Genomic DNA, 20,176 nt, shown 5'->3' on the forward strand with positions numbered 1-20,176 from the left:
TTAATTTCACACCATTGTATTGCTGACGGAATACCGGTAGATTGAGTTTCGTTAGTATATTTTGTCGATATTTCGTTAGTATCTCGTCGGTAATAATTAAAAGACAATTTCGTCGATAATTGCTGATGAATTTTACTGACGAAAAATTTTTTGTTGGTAAAACCCTATATTTTTGTAGTGCCATGAGAAGCAAACAAAATTGTATCAATTGCCAAAAAAAAAGGGGGGTAAATAGACACAACCGTTGCTCATTGATGTGTATGAAACAGATGCGAGTAAAGAATCCAAAAACAATGCTATGGAGACTGAGGAGGACGATGTTGCACACAGAGGTGTGCAAGCGTAAGGTAAAGAGCTAGCAGATCAATCATGTGCCACAGGAAGCAAATGAAATTGTAGAGCAATTGGAAAAAAATGAGGTAACTAGGACACAACTATTGCTCATGGATATGTATGAAATGGATACAAGCAACGAGTATGCGTGAGGTGAGTTTTGCTGTTTCATGTTGGTCGCGGTATGCTCGGGATATGGCTATTGAGCGGTGCTAGTTGTCTAAATCTGTGTTGACTAGGCAGGAAAAAAGTAGTGGTGTGAACAAATAAGTTACTTGTGTTATTGTAAATTCATTGGATGTTGTAGGGGGGATAGTTTAGTCTGTGGTGGTGCGATGATACCGATTTGTGAGCCTAGGAGTCCTACCAGAATGTGTTGAACAACAATGAGAAGTGAATATCTTATTTAGCTTGATTTCAGACACAACTGATACAGGTTGATTTTATGTTTCTTATACATTAGGGTATCTGTAGGTGGGGAGTTTGATGCCCCCTGTGTGCCACCTGCACTACTACCGTTACCATTGTTGTGTTTTGTAATGTAATCTTTATTAATGAAGTCAATATTTATACTTTTCAAAAAAAAAATCCATTCATCACATTCATAAAATGATAGGTTAAAGTATTTGAAAATTTTGAAGTTCAAATTTTTTTCGTTTGTTAGTGTATGTGAATTTTATTGATGTGACTATTTAATTTTTTAGAGTGTTTATGATCTTTATCTAGTTTAAACATTATTCATTCTAGAGTTAGATTGGTTGAACTCTTTCTCTAGCTAGCATCATATTTTAAAATTTGGTAAAAAGCAATAAGGTGAACAACAAAAATGAGAAACTTCTCACATGGGTGTAACTCAAGTAGTAAAGATATTCGTGAAACAAGATAAAGATTTTTTATTCAAATCATAATGTTTTTTACATAAAAAAGTTGAAAAACTTACATTTTTTAAACATTTAAAATCTAAATCCTTCAAGAATAGGAGGAAATAAAAGGAGACGTCTATCAGAGTTAACTATATATAGTCAAAATTTTACTAAATATATAAGCTTTACTTATCTATGACACTTATCAATCCATCATAAATCAAACAAATCATGATATTTTATGTTATTAACACACATAATATATTTAGTTACGTGTCAAATCTTGATTTATCAAGTTTATAATTGATTCCTTTTATTCAACGAAATAACTAGAAAAGTCTTTTCCATTCATTTCTTTCCATTTCCCCTTCTATTCCAATTTTCTATTTCTCAAATTTTCAAGAGCATAAAAGAACAAAGCTATTAGCGAACTATTGTCGTGTGAACTTATCTTTATATCTTATCCAAGTCCAAACAAAATCCTACCATATAGGTATAGAAATGCCACCAAAAATCACCATTCAAATATATGAAAGAAAGAAAATAGCTAAATAATATGTGTCTGTTGTATGTTTTTGTGTGGTATATGAGAATTGCAAAGAAAAAAAATATATAAAATAGTATACTCCCATATGAGTCCAAAGAAATCGTTCCATTGTTTTAGTGCCCTCTTGGAGCTGCTTTGCTGCCCCTCCGCGTTTTCTTTATTACACAATCTTGTTTTTTTCCTTGCATCAAAGACATCCCCCAAAAACCGCGTACAACTCTCTCTTTTTCTCTCCCTTTCTTTTTAGCCTTGGCCTTGAATGTTGAATCCCCACCATGACAACCCCATATCCAAGTTATTTTTCATGTCACTACTTTCTGGTTCACGATCTCAAACACCTACTCACGTGCCCTTGTTAGTGATAAAGACTCTTTTGTTTTTATGCAACAGGGAACTTATCACAAGTTACTAATATTTTCCATTCTTTCATTTAGAAGGACCTAAATTGATTAATATATACTTCCCAATAGAGCTTGAGGATGCGGCTGCTCTATCTATGTCCTAATGGAAATATATATGATGTTGTAATTGAAAATAAATTACACAATATTGAGATGGAAAACTCGTAAGTATATATGATGGTGTGTCCTTTCCTTTGTTGAAATTCCAATTTTCCTTTACCAAGAAAAAGGGTGGAAGGCTCCAAACAAAGCCTCCATATATGTATTTCTCTTTCTCCACCCACCAACTGATCGCAAAAGTTAAGAAAGGAGCAAATGGGAAAAGAGGAAGCTGATTCCTACTTTCAATATTTGTCAATTTGTCATGTAATCATCTCATATCATGACTTACAATTGATGTAATGTGTTTGGGGTTTTCTTTTTCTGTTTTTAAATTCCCTTTTAATGCTAATGGACCACACATATCATGCCTGTAAACCATGTGTGCGGAACATGAGCAGTTAAGCACACTGTTGAGAAGTTCGAAGCCCAGTCCCACAGATTCAAAAAAAAAAAAAAAAAAAAGAAAAACCCCAAAGCGCAGATTTTCAGACCCTGTGGGGATTCATGTTCTCTGTATATCTACAGTCCCCAAAATTGTCTGCATGTTTGTGTAAAAAGATGCAACTTGTTTGACTCTCAACCAATACTAATATGATCATCAGTTACGTACCAGAAGTCCAAACCCACATGCTTAATATAAGTTACCAAGAGAGATAAATTTCGCTGGCAAAAAGTAGTTTGAAATACAAATTAAATACACCCTCCTTCCAGATTGTATCTTGTAATTTATTTTCTCCTCTTAATCATTTGTTATTTTAGTAGTTGAAATCCTGGAATCTAAGCGGATCCAAGGATTTAAAAACAACGGATAATGCAAAATTAATCCGTAGAAATTCCTTTGGTTGACTACAGTTTTGTAATGATGATTCCCGTTAAGAGGAAAGGCATATATATTGCGGAGACCAACATCTGACTCTTAGCTGTTGCTGAACACTAAAAAAGATTAAACAAGTGTATAAAATATCTTTGATTGTGATTAAGATAAACATTTTCAATGTGGATTTAGTGTAAAGCTGATATCCCCATTTCTCCTAAAACAAAGATTCTCAGCATTTCAAAGGTTTTCTCTTGCATGGAAGAGAGAAAGATATATAGTTATCTGATATAGGAAAAAAATTAAAATATATAAAAAAAAAACATGAAATTCTTTGGATGATTAAGGAAGTCCACAATGTGGACCTCAAAGTTTCCATTAGCTTCTTAAACCTCATGTGCTCTCACATGCACTGCCACTCCTTTCAAAGAAAAACTGGTCAAGTTGTTATCATTAAGTAAAGACTCCAAAGCCTGAATTTGGAAATTAAAGATTCTACCAACAAAAAAGAGTTGCTCCCACATTTTTTATATCGATTACCTAATTGTTTCTTTTCCTGCAGAGCATTATTTCATTGATCAGGAATTGCCATGAGTTGATGGACAAGCACTATTGAGAAGATACAAATGGGAGAGAGAGAGAGAGAGAGAGAGAGAACACACGCATTTTCTGCACATGTTTGCTGCTTTTCTGAGCTAGCTAGGGTAAGCAAACAAGATTATCCTTGAGTTCCAATGTTTCAGATACCCAACTCAGAGCCAAAGAGTGCCGATGAAAACCATATTTCTTGCATTATCTAGGAAGAAGAGGCTCCAGAACCTAGAATAAAGTTGCCTCTATTTAAGCAGCCTTTAATCAAATTCTATTCACTTTAATATTTTAAAGGCATTATCCACTCGTTATATAAACTTCTGCTACGTGAAACATTCTACATACCAAATAATTAATTCCTGTCGACATTCCACTTTTAAGCAAGGGATTCAAGAAAAAGAAATTAATTAGCATTTAAAGTTTTGAGTTTTACTATGGCTTCTGATATACGTTGAAGAAACGCCATGAATGTGTCACGATTTCCAATTTGACATGGTAGGACCAAAATATGATGATCCGCAAAGAGCACTTTTACTGAATCCAACTTGGTCTCTCCTCCTTTAATTCTCCAAGTGCAGCAGTGACCCCTCAAAGTGGGAATCCGTGTCTAAACGTGCAATAGAGTTGGTGAGAAATAATAAAAGCAGCTTCATAATTTGTTCTTTGTAACTAGGTACATGGCCATGAAAGTAAGTCAGAAATGAGATTTGACGGATATATATATATATATGGACCTACCACAAAAATATCAACTATTAGCAGGGTAAAGTGCCCATTTGGCTTTGTTACGCACAATTATAACTTTTGGATAAGAACCATTGGTGTGAATTTTGCTTTGCATCTAGATTAGACTTGACTTGGAAAGGTTAGATGACCTCCTTGATTCATTATGATCAGAATATCCCATCATCGTTATTAAGAAATTTTAGATGTGCTTGTTTCAAGGCCCACAAAAACCAAACACGATCACGTCCAACAATTTGAGTATCCACAAAGTGCTGCATGCATTAATTTTTGTAAAGGAACATAAAGCAAAACTGCACTTGAACCACAAGGCAGCAAGTACAATTATTAGGAGGAAAACACTTAAAAATAATTCTCTGCATCAAGGGGCGGGCGTTAGAATATTCTATACATACATATGCATATATATATGCACATGTATCTTATTAATCTGCTCTAACCAAACATTGCAATCAGTAAGTGTTGCAAGCAGCAAATCGTGCTTAATTTTTAATCAATCAACATCCAAGTCGTACTCATTGACAATATAAAGTATGGAAACAAATAACTTTCTGAAACGAATTAAAGAAGACAGCAAAAGACAACAGCGTGTATTGTTGGAGGGGGGATTTAATTTCGTTAGAATAAATAGAAATCTCTATTTCTTTCTTGATTTCCATTGGGCAGAGAATCAAAAATTCATATGGTTGCGACGTTACCAATTTGTCTTATGTTTACATCACATCAATCGGTCGTAACAGCATATATATACATACAAATTAAAATCCATGTCTGTTTATGAATTTATGTTGAGGCCTAAGGCTAAGGTTAGAGGTGTCAATATGGGCTGGCATTGCCTAAGCTATTGTGGGTTGAAAAAATATGAGTTGGGCAAAACCAATCTATTTTTTACATGAGTTATCAAAACTCTAACTACTCACCCCTTGTTAACTCATGGGTCGGGTTGAGCCAGCTCATTCTTTTTTTTCAAAAAAAAAATTATTTTTATAATTCCACCTAATAAATTTTTTATTAATAAAATTGTTCTATAATTTAATCCATAAATTGAATATAAAAACATATTAATTACAAATAAATTACATCAAATATAAATAAACAAATAATTACATAAATAAAGTTTAAATTTTTAACACAAACTACTATCGTATAAACATAAGTATATAACCAAATAATAAAAACTTCAAGACTCATTTATATCCTCCTCAATCCTCATCCTCAAGTAAAATATTTAAATCTTATTTAGACTGCAATGATATCTTAAGATCTGAATCATTATCAATATATCATCTAATATTCATTACCCAAAAAAAAAAAAGAGATAATAAGTTTTAATCTAAACTAAAATTATTAATTTAACAAGTAAAGATTAAAAATATTAAAATATATAAAATAAGTAATACTATTTATAACTAAATTATTAATTTTATATAATTAAATATATAAAATTATTAAATTTTTTTGAACCACAAAGTTGGCCCGCCCCAACCCACCCTAATCCACTGATCAGATGGGTTGACTCATTCAGATCTGATTTTAAAATGAACTTAAATTTTTAAGCTCCTCCCATCTCATATTTAATAAAAAATGACCTGACCCAATGCATCGGGCTTATTTTGACCGGTCTACTTAAGGCATGCACATTTACATACTCCTTTTTCCATGATCATGTGTGCCATTCATTATTTTTCATTATCAGCCATGTGAGTGGTCCTCTCACTATGGTTTATTGAGAGAAAGGCATGATAAAATGATAATGTTTGGGACGCGCGCGGAGTCCCACAATTATGCGCAGACAAAGCTGGTGGTGAAAGCTGTCGGTCTCACTATGGTTTCTTGGTAAGCCGTGGCCTTGGTTAATCTTGTAACTCTGCCCTTGTCGTGTAGTACTAGGTTTAAGAAAAGAAAAAAGACAACAAAAAAACCAGTAAAAAGTGTTAAAGTTGTCAAGCCAAGAACACCAGCCAAGTCATTCAATAGGGTAAGGAAATCCCAGGCTTTTGTAAATAAGAAGGCACCCAACTTCTAGACGTCACGTATTTGATATTCCTCCTTATTTTTATTGTCCTCTCTCTCTCTTGCTCCTTGTGTTATCCAATTTTCTTTTTAAATGAGGGGGAATTGACAGGCACTGCCAGTTCATCAAGAACTAGCAGTTTCCGACAATGTATACGGGGGGCAGCTTTCAGTTTCGACCAGTATTGTCCCATGTAATTTGGGCCTTTGCATCCTCTACTCGACTAGTAATCTCCCAAGTCTTCTGCAATTGGGGTTGGGGTAGACTTTTTGCCTGTACCAAAAAACATAAAACATGTGAATATGATTGTTGTTCGTTTATAATTAAATGCTATGAAATAAATAATCGGCTCGGCTATGTTAGAATTCTCAAATCTTTGGAACCCTTTCATGTAGGGATGGGTCAGATTTAAACCCAGGCATTGGCATCCAATTATTTTGAACTCAAATTATTGATTTTTTTAAATCCAAGTTAAATAAATTATTTAATTTTATATTAATTTTTTGAGTCATTCGAATTCAAATTATTCAAGATTAAAATTTTTTCTAATTAAATTGAATTGAATCAAATTCTTCAAGTTAAAACCACATTTGAAATTAGAATCTACTTTACCAACCCTACATACATGACTTCCAATAAGCAACCGAGTCCTCCAATACCCAACTCTACAATCCTAAAGTCAACTGTTATCCAGGATCTAAGCTCCGAAACCAACGGTTTGAGAAAAATAAAAATTACATATTTATAACCAGTGAAGCAAGCACCAGCTATAAAAATATATGCTCGTCAAGTGAAACGCTAGAGAGTAGCATAGAATGCCATTATCAAGTTATAAAATGAAATACGTTACACCAAATCACTTAGACATAACTTGGAAAGGTTAGGCAAGCAAGATATTGAAAGAGTCGTATCAAGCATGTAAGCATACATTTTATAATATTAAACTTCTTAAGTATGATCTAAAAACCAAACAACAGTGGCTGCCCGCAAAATTAAAAAAAAAAAAAAAAGTCAACAAAGGAAAGCAAGTTCCAAAAGCCAGCTGTTTTCAACTCTAAAATTTACAGCCATCACCATCTGTTTGGAGGTCCAACCAAAAGGTTCTGCTGGATCTGCTGCAGGGGCAAGAAGCAACTTCGAGGAGTACTACACTAGCTTCCAGATTTCTTCTTTCTAAAAGTGAACTTCCATGAGCATTTTGAAGATGAGATGTCCCGTAGACCAAAGTAACACGTTTAGTGGAGTTAATTTATTCTTGGATGACAATATAGAAGCAAAGCAAACACCAACCGGAAAGGTCACTCTTCAACAACATTAACCAGTTCATACTCAATCAGTGACAGATTGTTGTCTTCTTTCACAGTGAAACTAGCAGGTTCAGTGACCTCAACACGACCCCACTTGTCCACTGCAAGCCTCATTGATCCTTTAAACATGTCAATTTTCGCATTACGAAGAGTTACAGTAGTACCCTCTTTCATTAAGTCCACTACAAAATAAAAAGATGATGTTAGTTCTAGTTAACAGACTTTATCATTGAATAAATAAAACATGGTTCCTTGTCTTTACTATCTGATAACACCATTCGCAGAAACCTTCAAAAGATTGAGGATACATATTTCTAATCACTATCTGGCAAGATTTCACATCAAGTTTCCTCCACAATTCAAATTAAATCCGAAAAGAGGTTTTGCATCAGGAAGAAAGAAAGGGAAACAAAATTTTGAACACTATCAAAGTATATGCAGCAGAATGCACTTGAACACCTCAACTGTAATCTATCTACACTCAACAAGACACCAATAAGCTCTGGCATTATAATTGATGCCATAAATTGTTTGCAATGAGTAGATGTGAATGGAATTTTAGCACTAAAATTTTTTATATAGCTACCGATAAATAAAATACAGCCTGGAAGCCTTGTCTGAAGGAGACTACTCGGAATATTTTTACTCCATCTAGAAACAAAAACCAAAATTATCATACTTTAAATGTGCAATTCTGTTTCCTTATAAGTATCAGTAACCATGCCAGTTTTGGAACTATAGAGCTGGCTGTGGCACATCACAAGCTCAACTGTCATGCCCAATATTCTCAGAACAGCATCAAAGAATTGGTGTTATATGTTTATAAAGTTTCTAAAAGACATGAGGAGGAATAGTGAATGGATAAAAATCACCATATCTTGCATGTATGTCTACAAGTATACATACCATTAAACAGACAATACCACTGAAAAGTGTGAATTTGTATCAGCCATGGAATCTGAACACTAACCTGACCAATTTACACTAATAATATGTGATAGCGAAAGAAGTATGATGTAAAACAAACAATCCAGAGAAATAACACTCAACAATAGTTTGGAAATCTCAGTAGTATAAACTCAAATCTCAATATCAAATATCATTAATCAAAACCTAATCTCCAAATCTAATTTCATTAATCAATTATATATAAGCTTCATCAACCTAGGTTTTAAGCCAATTTAACAATATTTAAAGTATGTAAATTAACTCCATTAATGCAAGTGGCAAATTTCATTGATTTTCATCACTTTTTATCCAATAGTCAATAAAATTTGAAGTATAGTAGCAAAATTCAATGAAATTACAGCTACAAAATTTAACATTAACCGATAGCATAATGGCAAATTTCGTCTTAATCCCAAAACTCATAAATAGATTAAATCCTATTTCCTAAATTTAGGACTAGAATAGACATTCTTTCAAAACTCGCAAGACTATCCTACTAATCGTCAAACTGAAGTAGTAAATCACTGTTTAGGGAATCTGTTGCATTGTGTTGTAGGAGAGAAGCAAGCTAATTGGCATTTATTTGGTTTATTTTGTTGTACTTTATTTGTTAGTTAGGTAAGCTTTATTCTCTATAGGCTTAAAACCTAGGTTGATGAAGTTAATCCATGTATATGCAAGAATGTCCTACTAATGGTCAAACTGCAGTAGGGAATCACTGTTTGGGGAATCTGCTGTGTTGCATTACGTTGTAGGAGAGAACCAAGGTAATTGGCATTTATTTGGTTTATTTTGTTGTACTTTATTTGTTTGTTAGGTAAGCTTTGTTCTCTATAAGCATAAAACCTAGGTTAATGAAGTTTATATATATATATATATATTTGATGCATTGACAGTGTATAACTTCTATACACTGTCAATCCATCAAATGATGTCACATCATTATAAAAATAAATTTAAAATTTTTAAGGCTTAAAACCAGATATTAATAATTTTTAAAAAAAATACATAAAAGATAAATACAATTTTCTTTTCTTCTCTCTCCAAATCCCTCTCAAGCATTCTTTTATTCTTCTCCTCTTTTTTTATCTCTCTCCAACTCCATCTTCTTCTTCCATTAAGAGCAAATTTGAGAAAATTGTGCAACTTCAAGAACACTAGGATAATCAAAGGCTTCAAGGTAACTTTTACCTATTGGCTCTAGTGATATATTTCTTAAGTGATTGCTACATTGGGCTTTGGGTTACAATGTGATATAATTCTCTCCTTCCCAACTAGAAGCTTTCATATTGAAATTTCAGATTTTAATCATTGAGTATCCTCTTAAAAATTACTTGCCTTTGTGACTAAAACATATAAATTAATATTTATGTTGCCTAACTAGTTGGCTTGACTATTCAGCAATGTTGTTTGCTTTGCTTATAGCACAAAGTAAAAAGTTTTCCTGTTCAAGAATTTCTAGAATTAAATAAACAATATTAATCCAGATATCTGTCAGTTTATAGCTATTCCTCTTCAGCCACAGATTGGCGTAAAAGGAATGTCACAGTTAACCAATAGAACAGATGTGAGATTGAGCACTTGTCATTCAATTGTGCACAAATGCAACTCACAATCGAGAATAAGGCTGAAAAATAATCCCAATTCCTAAATAATCCCAAACTTGCTCTGAATGGAAGAAGAGGAGAAGAAGATGGAGTTGGAGAGAGATAAAAAAAGAGAAGAACAAAAGAAACGGTTGAGGAAGTTGGAGAGGAAAAAGAAAGTTTTATTTATCTTTTATGTATTTCTAAAAGAAAAATTTTAGTTTTAAGCCTTAAAAGTTTTAAATTTATTTATATAATAATGTGGCATCATTTGATAGCCAGGGTGCGTATAAAAGCTTTACATTATTAGTGCATCAACTATAAACTCAATATATATATATATATATATAGAGAGAGAGAGAGAGAGAGAAAGAGGTTTATTAAATTTGGCGGTTTGATTTTGATTATTAATTATCTAACATTGAGATTTGAGTTTATACAATTGAAATTTTCATACTATTGTTGGATGTTATTACTCCGAATTATTTGTTCTACATCAGCGCAACTAGCATTTATTTCATTCAATGTCACTATTAGTAACCCCAAAATAGACCTCCTAGTCAACTAAACTATGTTAAGAGTAAGCAATTCCCAATTCCTAATCTATACTTCTTTCCTTCCACAAAAGAATAAACAATATAATCAAATCAAACACAGTCCCAGCAGTTTAAATATATGAAACCTTTACTCGCCTAATAGAAAAAAAAAAAAAACAATTTAGAAAGTGACGAGTGACAACAAAATTGCATAACAGAAAATACAATCAAACATAAAAGGGATAACTAAATTAGGGGCTCCAAATTTACCACTCTACTTTTTTTGGCTGCATTGTTACCATTCTACCCCAATTTTTTGTGCAATTTTGCCATTATTTGGATGAAAAAGGCATATTGCATTAAGAATTACAATTATTCCATTAGTTTTTGCTATGTTAAAAAAATAGCATTTTTTTTCCAAACACCAATTAGGGATAATATCAATACTTAAATCAAAAGTAAAAATAATTCGAATTTTTAAAATAAAAAATACCAAAAACGCCACTGAGTTTCTTTTGTTAAAATATATATTTTGAATATTTTATTTTAAACAAACACTATATCACCATCTATAACGGTTAACATCTACTTTTAATAGTCAAATGGTGAGATTGCACCAAAAATCAGGGTAGAGTGGCACATTGCACCAAAAAATCTAACGTAAAGTGGTAAATTTAACCATTATTCCAACCATAAAAATAGACAAAAGCAACACAGTTAGATGAATGAAAATGAGACCTCTGCCAATAATAAAAGTAAATCTATTCCCTAAATTAAAACTTGCCGGGAGAAGATTATAAAGAAAATACCTTGTTCATTCCTAGCGGTAAAGATAATCATTCCAGTCTCATCCCCTACTAAGCATTCAGCAATTCGCATTTGGCGAACTTGAGGACCATCAGCACGACCCTTCTGCAATACCATCTTCGTACTAACAACCTTAACAGTAAGAGTGTGGCCACTAGTCCCCGGACGAAGTTGGTCAACCTTGGTAAAAACAGGTTTTCTCAATCCAGACTTTGATTCCGCCATTTCAATACCTTTCAAAAAATAAAAAATAAAAGAAATAGAGATTAAGGTTATCGGCAAAACCACAAGAAAAACCAGCATTGAAAAACAAAAATTGCACCACACTAAAGTAAGCCATATAACCACGAAAGAAGTGGGGGCATTATAGCAGATGCTCTACTACATTCCACATTTAATATTTTTCAAATCTAAACATACAAATTTATATGGAAAAAATGATTTGAAACTCCGATTGATTTTATAACAAAATTCATGATCCAAACAGTTGGTTGTAAAAACAAGCAGTTAAATTTAGCGTCCAAAGGCAATTCTTGGATCTAAGCAACGCGAAATTCCATCTAATAAAAAAGGAGAGCTCTAATCATTATCGATAATCTTAGATAGAACAGTAAAATCCCTAACTTTTCCCTAAACATCACAGATTTTCATAGAAAAACAGACAGATCAGAGAACAACAGGAAGCAAATCTAACGAATCAGAGTCCTCTGATTCTTGTTTTTGATAATTTAACAGAATGTTAACGAACAATGGTGAAATAATCAAATGAAATAGTATAAACGAAAAGGAAAAACAGCAAATTGGAGAGAAAATAAATTTAAAGAATAATGTGAGAGTTAAAAATTTTGGGGTTTCGAAGTTACCCTTGGAGATTTGGAGAGCGAAATCGAATCGGGGATTAGAGAGAGTGAGTTAAGGTAGAGAGAGATCTGTTTAAGGAACAAAGCTTAGCAGTTGGCAGTTAAAGTCGGCTCTTGGAAGGAAAGGTTTGCGCATCAATATCCACCGTTGATCGCCTATTCGACTAGGACAAATCTTTACCGTACACGTATCATCTCTGACTTTAATTTTAAACATAAAGCGGTGTCGTTTGATATTGCTGATGTTTTCGTTTCCCCTCCGTACGGGCTCAGCAAAAACAGAATGAAACAATATATACTAGCGTGGGATTTTATTTTGTAAACCAGAAATAAGGAGAGAGAGAGAAAAAACAGAAGAGATAGGCCGTTGGTTGGGTTGAGGCTCTGAGCAAAGTGGAAAAATGAAAGCCACGCTTCCATCAACGACTCCTCAGCTTAGGACTTTCACTTCTCCACCGCTTTCTTTCAACCGTTCCTTCGGTTTCCCGGAAAACAGAAGGAAACTAAGCGGTACCAGCTCTCTTCTAAGGGGTGCACCACCTTCATTCTCTTACGTTCCACTAAGGGTCACTGCAAATTCTCAATCTGCTGCACCTGCTTCTACTGAAGCGGCCAAAGCGACGGTTGTGCCTAGTGAAATGAAGGCCTGGGTATATGGGGAATATGGAGGTGTTGATGTTTTGAAGTTTGATGAGAAAGTGGCGGTTCCTCGAGTGAAGGAGGATCAGGTTTTGATCAAAGTGGTTGCTGCTGCCCTTAACCCTGTTGATGGCAAGAGAAGACAGGGCAAGTTTAAGGCTACCGATTCTCCTCTTCCCGTAATTCTCCTTCTCTCTTTTTCTTTTTTTTCATTTAGTGTTTCTTTTTATCCTTAGTTTTCATGCAAAATTTTCTTTTGGGATTAATTTGGTTGCTAAGGAAATGTGGGAATATTAGAGTAGGATTCAATTTGGGTGATTATAGCTTTGCCATTGGAAGAGGCGTGAGACTGTTGGTAAAGTCTCAAATTTCAGTTGGAGATGGTATAACAGACGTAACTGTAACAGTGTTCTTAACTTTGTATAGCTTTCATAGCTCAGTCGGTTAGAGCACCCGTTTAGTAAGCGGGAGGTCTTGAGTTCGACTCTCAATGAAAGCAAATATTATTCATTTTGTATTGCAACTTTTCAGTTTTCTGCTGCTATCCAATGACAGATGCTAGACAACAAGTTCAAAGGATGTCTTTGTGAAAGTCTGAACCTTTATTAAGAGGAAATAAAATTGAAAACTTTTGTTATATTGTTATTCATACACTGACTTTGATTGCCAGATTGTTTTAGAAGTATGAATTTGAAGAGAAAAGTACGAAAAATAATGAATTTAATTACCCTCAGTTTTTCTTCCCTTGTTGGTGTGCTTGCATATTCTATCTATTACTGAAGGATTTCTTTTATCTGTATCTCTGTAACTCTGTTTAACATGATATAAGCATGTTGCTTGTCATGGCTCTTTTAATCTGCAAATTTATGGAATTTTCTTTAACTTGGTTTGCGTGTAGACTGTTCCAGGCTATGATGTTGCTGGTGTTGTGGTAAAGGTTGGAAGTCAAGTAAAGGAGCTAAAGGAAGGAGATGAAGTGTATGGAAACATAAATGAGAAAGCATTAGAAGGGCCTAAACAGTTTGGCTCCCTTGCTGAGTACACTGCCGTTGAAGAGAAGCTGCTCGCATTAAAGCCCAAGAATCTGGATTTTGCCCAGGCTGCTGGACTTCCTCTTGCTTTTGAGACGGCCTATGAGGGTCTTGAGAGGACTGGGTTTTCAGCTGGTAAATCCATTCTTGTTTTGAATGGTGCTGGTGGTGTTGGAAGCTTAGTGATTCAGGTATGTCATCCCATAATCATGGATCATTTTGGCCTGCCACTGCCCGAAAAACAAAAAAAATCAATTTAGATTTGTAACAGAAATCTTGTGTGAGAAAACCTAATTTTATCTTATGAATGTTGAATGCCTACATGAAGAATGTCTTTTACTCTTTTTCGTTGCGCTTGGCATTACTGAGTCTTCAATTTGCTTATGTTCAGTACGATTCTGTTAAGCAGTTGAGCTAACTGGCTCATATCATCCCTGATAGTCATTTTATTTGACTCAATTCACAGATCAAAATGGTTAATGATAACAAATTCAATTTCTTTTTATTTCTGCTCAATCTCTTATGTTTTTCTGCCTTCTGTTACTCATCATATGTTGTGTTTTGATAGTTAGTCAAATTCTGAAAGAGGTAGTCAGTTTGCTTGGTGTGGTCAAGCATAAATATTGTCTTCTAAGCTTCAAGTCAAATTCTTCTTAAAAGATTCAGGGACTTGCCTCAAAAGTTTGGAATAGCACGCCACTGTTATTATGAAGCTATTAGATTGTTACACACTAGGCTTTGTGCATTCTAGCTTTTCTACACTGATCTTCTTCTCATTTGTGCAGTTAGCGAAACAAGTATTTGGTGCTTCAAAAGTTGCAGCCACTTCGAGTACCGGAAAACTTGAATTGTTGAAGAGCTTAGGTGCTGACTTGGCTATTGATTACACAAAGGAGAACTTTGAAGATTTACCAGAAAAATTTGATGTAGTCTATGATGCCATTGGTATGATTTTACGATAAGTGTTCTTTCTGGAAGAGTATTAGCATCATTTCAGTCACAAAGGATCATTAGAAAACGTAATGAGGATATACCTGATTGTCTCAGTGAGTCAGTCGTACAAGGTTACTCGTATTCTAGAAATTCAGTCTGCCAAAAACATTATTACTGTAATCTTTAGTGCTAGAGCTACAAAAGAAGTGTCTGTAAACTCTGCTTTGTGCATTGCATCTCTAAATGGAATTTAGATTTCTTTGTCCATTTAAATTATGGGGATTTGTTTGCATAAGTGATTGTTTTCCTTTTTGATTACAGGGCAATGTGATAGGGCAGTCAAGGCAGTGAAAGAAGGTGGCAGTGTTGTGGCCCTAACTGGTGCTGTCACACCTCCTGGTTTCAGATTTGTGGTTACTTCCAATGGAGAGGTTCTGAAGAAACTAAATCCATATTTAGAGAGTGGAAAAGTGAAGCCAGTTGTTGATCCCAAGGGGCCGTTCCCATTTGCTGAGGTTGCTGAGGCTTTCTCTTACATTGAAACCAATCGTGCTGTTGGAAAGGTAGTTATACACCCAGTCCCATAAATCCAGTAGAACAAAGAAACAGCCATTTTGTATTGCATGCTGCAAGTCCCTCTATGGTTAATTAAGAACAACAAATGCCAGTTTATATCAATGAATAAGACGTTATGAGATTTTGCATGCTACTTAATACGTTTCCTTGGTGTTTGGTAGATTTCTTGTTAAGTTTGAAGAATGAAGAATCACAAAACTATCCTCTTCTTTAAAGGAATGAAAAGGTCAAGTTAGCCTTCATTATCCAGATAAAGTGTCACATTATCAAGCTGCATTTTTACGCAATGGAAGGCCTTTGGTTCTGATAGAATGCCGTAATGCTATATATGTATATTCACATGCCTAGCTAGTCTTGGTCCTTGCGGCTGGTTATTTGAGCTAAGAAGAGAAACCAATGTCTTCCAAGGGAATACTGAACAATTAGAACTTGAAATTTTAAATTTGAAAGTCTCGTATTCAAACTCTAGGAGATAAGACAACAGAAGTTCGTGGGACAATCAGATCATCTCTCATTGGTAGCTCACTCTTGAGGTTCATGGACCGTCATATATTTCCTAACTTGCCTAATTCTGCCTGGCCTAGCAATTTCTGGTTGGACTTGAATACAAACGCACTGCCTCAAGCCTGGAAGCTTAGACATGAACTTCGCTTCTGCTCAAATTACTCGTGAGCTGCTTGCCCTCCTATGTCCTAGTCCTATCCCTAACCTTACCGATGCAGACAAGGCTGACTAGAGGCTTCTACATGATTGCCAACAGAGTGGAAAATGGCTGTATGCCTTATGTCGCACTCACAATAAATTCAGTGTGCATGGGCCGCATGTTGGTGTACAGATATATGTCTTATTGACCTTAGCTTGTGGTCCAACAATGTGTGGAAACAAATTCAATCAACCGATTCAGATGTTTTGCTGTTTTTTGTGTGCCATAAGCTCTGAGCTGGCATCATTCCACATTCATCCAATAGCTACCGGCTGGCTTTGCTCCTACGGACTGTCTCCAAGACTGTAGGTGCTGTTACACAAGGAAAGTGCAAATAAAGTATAGGATCAAAAAGCAAGACATAGAATCACTGGTAATATTTGAAATATATTACATATTATTAATATTTCAAAATAAAAATAATCCTAATAACATTTAAATTTATCACTAAAATATTAATAATTTAAAATGTTAATGATTCAATTATAAATAAAATATTAATATCTAAATTATCGATTATTAATATTTTCATTAAACTATAAAGTATTAATATTTAAAAATGTTAATGATTAAATTGTAAATAAAATATTGATTTTTAAATGATCAATTATAAATATTTTAAATAAATTATAAATTTTAATATAAAAACAAAATAAAATAAAAACAAATAATCAAAATAACATTTAAATTTATAAATAAACTATTAATATTTCAAAATGTTAATGATTAAATTATAAATAAAATATTAATATTTAAATTATCAATTATTAATATTTTAAATAAATTATAAATTAATAACATTTCAAAAATAAAATAAAAATAAATAATCATAATAACATTTGAATTTATAAATGAAATATTAATATTTTAGAATGTTAATGATTAAATTATAAATAAATTATTAATTTTTAAATTATTAACTTTTAAAAAATAAAATAAAATAAAAAATAATTATAATAACATTTAAATTATAAATAAAATATTATTATTTTAAAATGTTAATGACTGAATTATAAATAAAATATTAATATTTAAATGATCAATTATTATATTTTAAATAATTATATATTATTAATATTTAAAAAATAGAATAAAATAAAAATAAATAATCATATATTATAATAAATGGTATGTTTGTCTTTTTATCCTCTATTCTTTTCTTATTTCAAAGTTATTTTAACCATTCAAACACTGCAATAAGTCAATAACTATTCCTATCATATTTCATTCGTTGTACCAAACTACGTAATAACTATTATATTCTATTTTCATCTTAACTATTCCCATAAAATAAATTTTTTATTTCATTCTTGTCTATTTCGTGAACCAAACGTGTTGTTAAGACTATAGATAAGCCAAATGTCGTGAGCCAACCTTGTATTGGGGTATGACAAGGTAAAACTGTCTAAGAGACTAAGTCTTTTGTACTCTCAACGGAGATGTCCCATTTTTAAACATTGCAATAGCACTTGATGACGTCTTTAGAAATATTTGTTAAGTCTTTAAGGGGAAGACCTTTTAGGAAAGGAATGTCTCTATCTCACGCCTTGTAATGGTTCTTGGTGATATACTTGTAAAATCTCAAAAAGTCTTTATAAGGGGTGAGCAGTTGGTGAATTGTTTGGCAATCTCACTAGTAAAGGTATATAAATAACATACCATTTAAGGCTGCCCTTATGGCTTGATGATGGTGTGTCTTGATCCCTTTGTACTTATCTTGATATTAATAAAACATTTTCTTTATATGGCTCCAATGGTTGTGTACATAGCATTTGTTATGCCCTATAATTTTGATGTTGTGTTTCCTTAAACTAATTTGTGGCTATTATTTACGTTTGTTTAGATATAATCAAGTTATTGGTTGGCTTGTGTGGAAGCTTCCATCTAAGCGCCTTATGGACTTTTGCATACTTAAACGAAAAATTGTAGTTTGTGACAATTGGTATTAGAGCACGGACAAGACGTGGTAAATGAAAGAACAAAATTGGTGACCACACAAAGTACACTAAAGGACCATCAGAGAATTGATGAGTTAGATGTTGCGATGGTTGCAATAAAAGCTCAAACGGTCATGTGTTAGTGAATAAATGAAGTTGAGACAATCTAACAAGAACTATCCAAGATGATAAATACCTTGAGTTATGAGACTAGGGATACATTAAGCACTCTCATAAACAAGTTTGAAAAAATTAAAAGCTCAAGTAAATCTCTTGATTATTATTGCAGGTAATACCAGTGCAAACCGAAGAGATCGAGGGAAAATGGTTAAAGTGCCAAAGCCTAAGCTATATGAAGGGGCCAGAGATGTAAAGGAATTAGAGAACTTCTTTTTTTTTTTTTATATTGTACAACTCTTTCGAGATGTACACATAAACTCAAAGGAAGACAATGTGGTGATGGTCACAATTTATCTTGTTAAGGATGCAAAGTTATGGTGGCATTCCAAATTTGTCGATGATGAGTGCCACATCTACACTTGGGTGGGCCTTAAGCGAGAACTGAAGAATTAGTTTTTCCTTAAGAATGTAGAGTACATGGCTTGGCAGAGTTTGCAAGAGTTGACGCAAATTGGGTCAATATAGGAATTTGTGAGAAACTTCTTTACCTTAATGCTAGATATTAGAGACATGACTAAGAAAGTTAAGTTGTTATATTTTCTTAAGAGTCTGAAATTGTGGACGAAGACGGAATTGCAATGACAGAAGGTGCAAGATGTGACTTGAGCGATGGCAAGTACTGAGCCTTTCACTGATTATAGTGATAACTCAAATAAAAGGAAAGATCCTCCATCAGAAAACAATAGCTCAAGCTCTAATAGTGGGGTGAAAATTCCAAGAGTTAATAAACCTTCGAGTGGGGGAAGAGAAAAGAAACCACCCGTTAAGGACACACCCTAACCCTGAACAACTAAGCCATGGGGCTTCAAACTTTGAGCCATAATATCTTATTTTCTATGCAATGAGCTTCATCAGGTAGCTGACTACTCACATCGAGCAACTTTTAATATGATATATACTGCTAACGTGGAAACACCTCGAGCCCAAACCTTAGTTAAAGAAGTTAAGGAGGAGTTGATGCGAATGGGTTCAATTCGGTTCCTTAGTGCCTTACAAACACAACTAAAAAAGAAGAAGAAATAGCCTTAACGAGGTTTCATGTATGTGGATGTGTTTTTGAATGATAAAAGGACCAAAGCCATGCTCGACACAAAGTCTTTCGATACCTTTATCACCCTGGGAGAGTCAAAGAGATGCAGTCTCAAAGTTAGGAAAGATTCGGGCAGATGAAAGCAGTCAACTCTCTAGCCTCAACTATTATGAGGAACTTTAAAGACGTGAAGATTAAGATTGATTCTTATAAGGGGAAGGTGAACATGACTGTTGCCATTATATATGACTTTGACTTTATTTTGGGCTTGGAATTTATGATGAAAGCATAAGCCATCTTATTCCCTACTACGAGTTACTTAATGTTTTTCAGGAAAATAACCTTATGTAATGCCAATTATAATTCTACCCAAGAGTGGGAAGAGGATCATATAAGTTATCTAGTTGAAGAAGAGGATTAAAAAGGGAAAACCTTCTTATGTGGCCATGCTCATCTACAAAGGTGAAGATAAAACAAATTCAATACCCATTAGAGTGAAGTTGGTTTTGGAAGAATTTCAAAATATGATGCCAAAAAACTACCTATAGTCCCACTACCTCGACGAGCTATTGATCGTGAGATAGAATTACTTTCGAGAGTCAAGCCATAGGCAAATGTGACATACAAGATGGCTCTCTCAAAGATAGTGGAGTTAAGGAAACAATTAGACAAGCTGATCCAAGCGGGATTCATC

At 33.7% G+C, this 20,176-nt stretch overlaps 2 protein-coding genes and 1 non-coding gene across 3 annotated transcripts; 2 read left to right on the top strand and 1 right to left on the bottom strand.

Moving 5' to 3' along the window:
* Positions 1–7,215: 7,215 nt before the first annotated feature.
* Positions 7,216–12,593, bottom strand: LOC18609460 (Nucleic acid-binding, OB-fold-like protein). The gene is made up of 3 exons (XM_007044579.3): positions 12,457–12,593; positions 11,596–11,826; positions 7,216–7,898 (listed from the first exon to the last, which is right to left on the bottom strand). The coding sequence occupies exons 2-3, from the start codon at positions 11,816–11,818 to the stop codon at positions 7,708–7,710; spliced, it is 414 nt and encodes a 137-aa protein (XP_007044641.1). The 5' UTR covers positions 11,819–11,826; positions 12,457–12,593; the 3' UTR covers positions 7,216–7,707.
* Positions 12,594–12,762: 169 nt separating this feature from the next.
* AOR (Oxidoreductase, zinc-binding dehydrogenase family protein) lies at positions 12,763–15,765 on the top strand. The gene is made up of 4 exons (XM_018115955.2): positions 12,763–13,271; positions 13,991–14,314; positions 14,909–15,068; positions 15,378–15,765. Exons 1-4 carry the CDS (start codon positions 12,855–12,857, stop codon positions 15,641–15,643), a joined length of 1,167 nt encoding a protein of 388 aa, XP_017971444.1. The 5' UTR covers positions 12,763–12,854; the 3' UTR covers positions 15,644–15,765.
* Positions 13,518–13,591, top strand: TRNAT-AGU (transfer RNA threonine (anticodon AGU)). Its single transcript has one exon. It is a non-coding gene; the product is annotated as a tRNA-Thr (tRNA).
* Positions 15,766–20,176: the final 4,411 nt, after the last annotated feature.

Source organism: Theobroma cacao, chromosome 2, assembly GCF_053813885.1.
Source record: "Theobroma cacao isolate CCN51 chromosome 2, ASM5381388v1, whole genome shotgun sequence".
Classification (NCBI taxonomy): domain Eukaryota; kingdom Viridiplantae; phylum Streptophyta; class Magnoliopsida; order Malvales; family Malvaceae; genus Theobroma; species Theobroma cacao.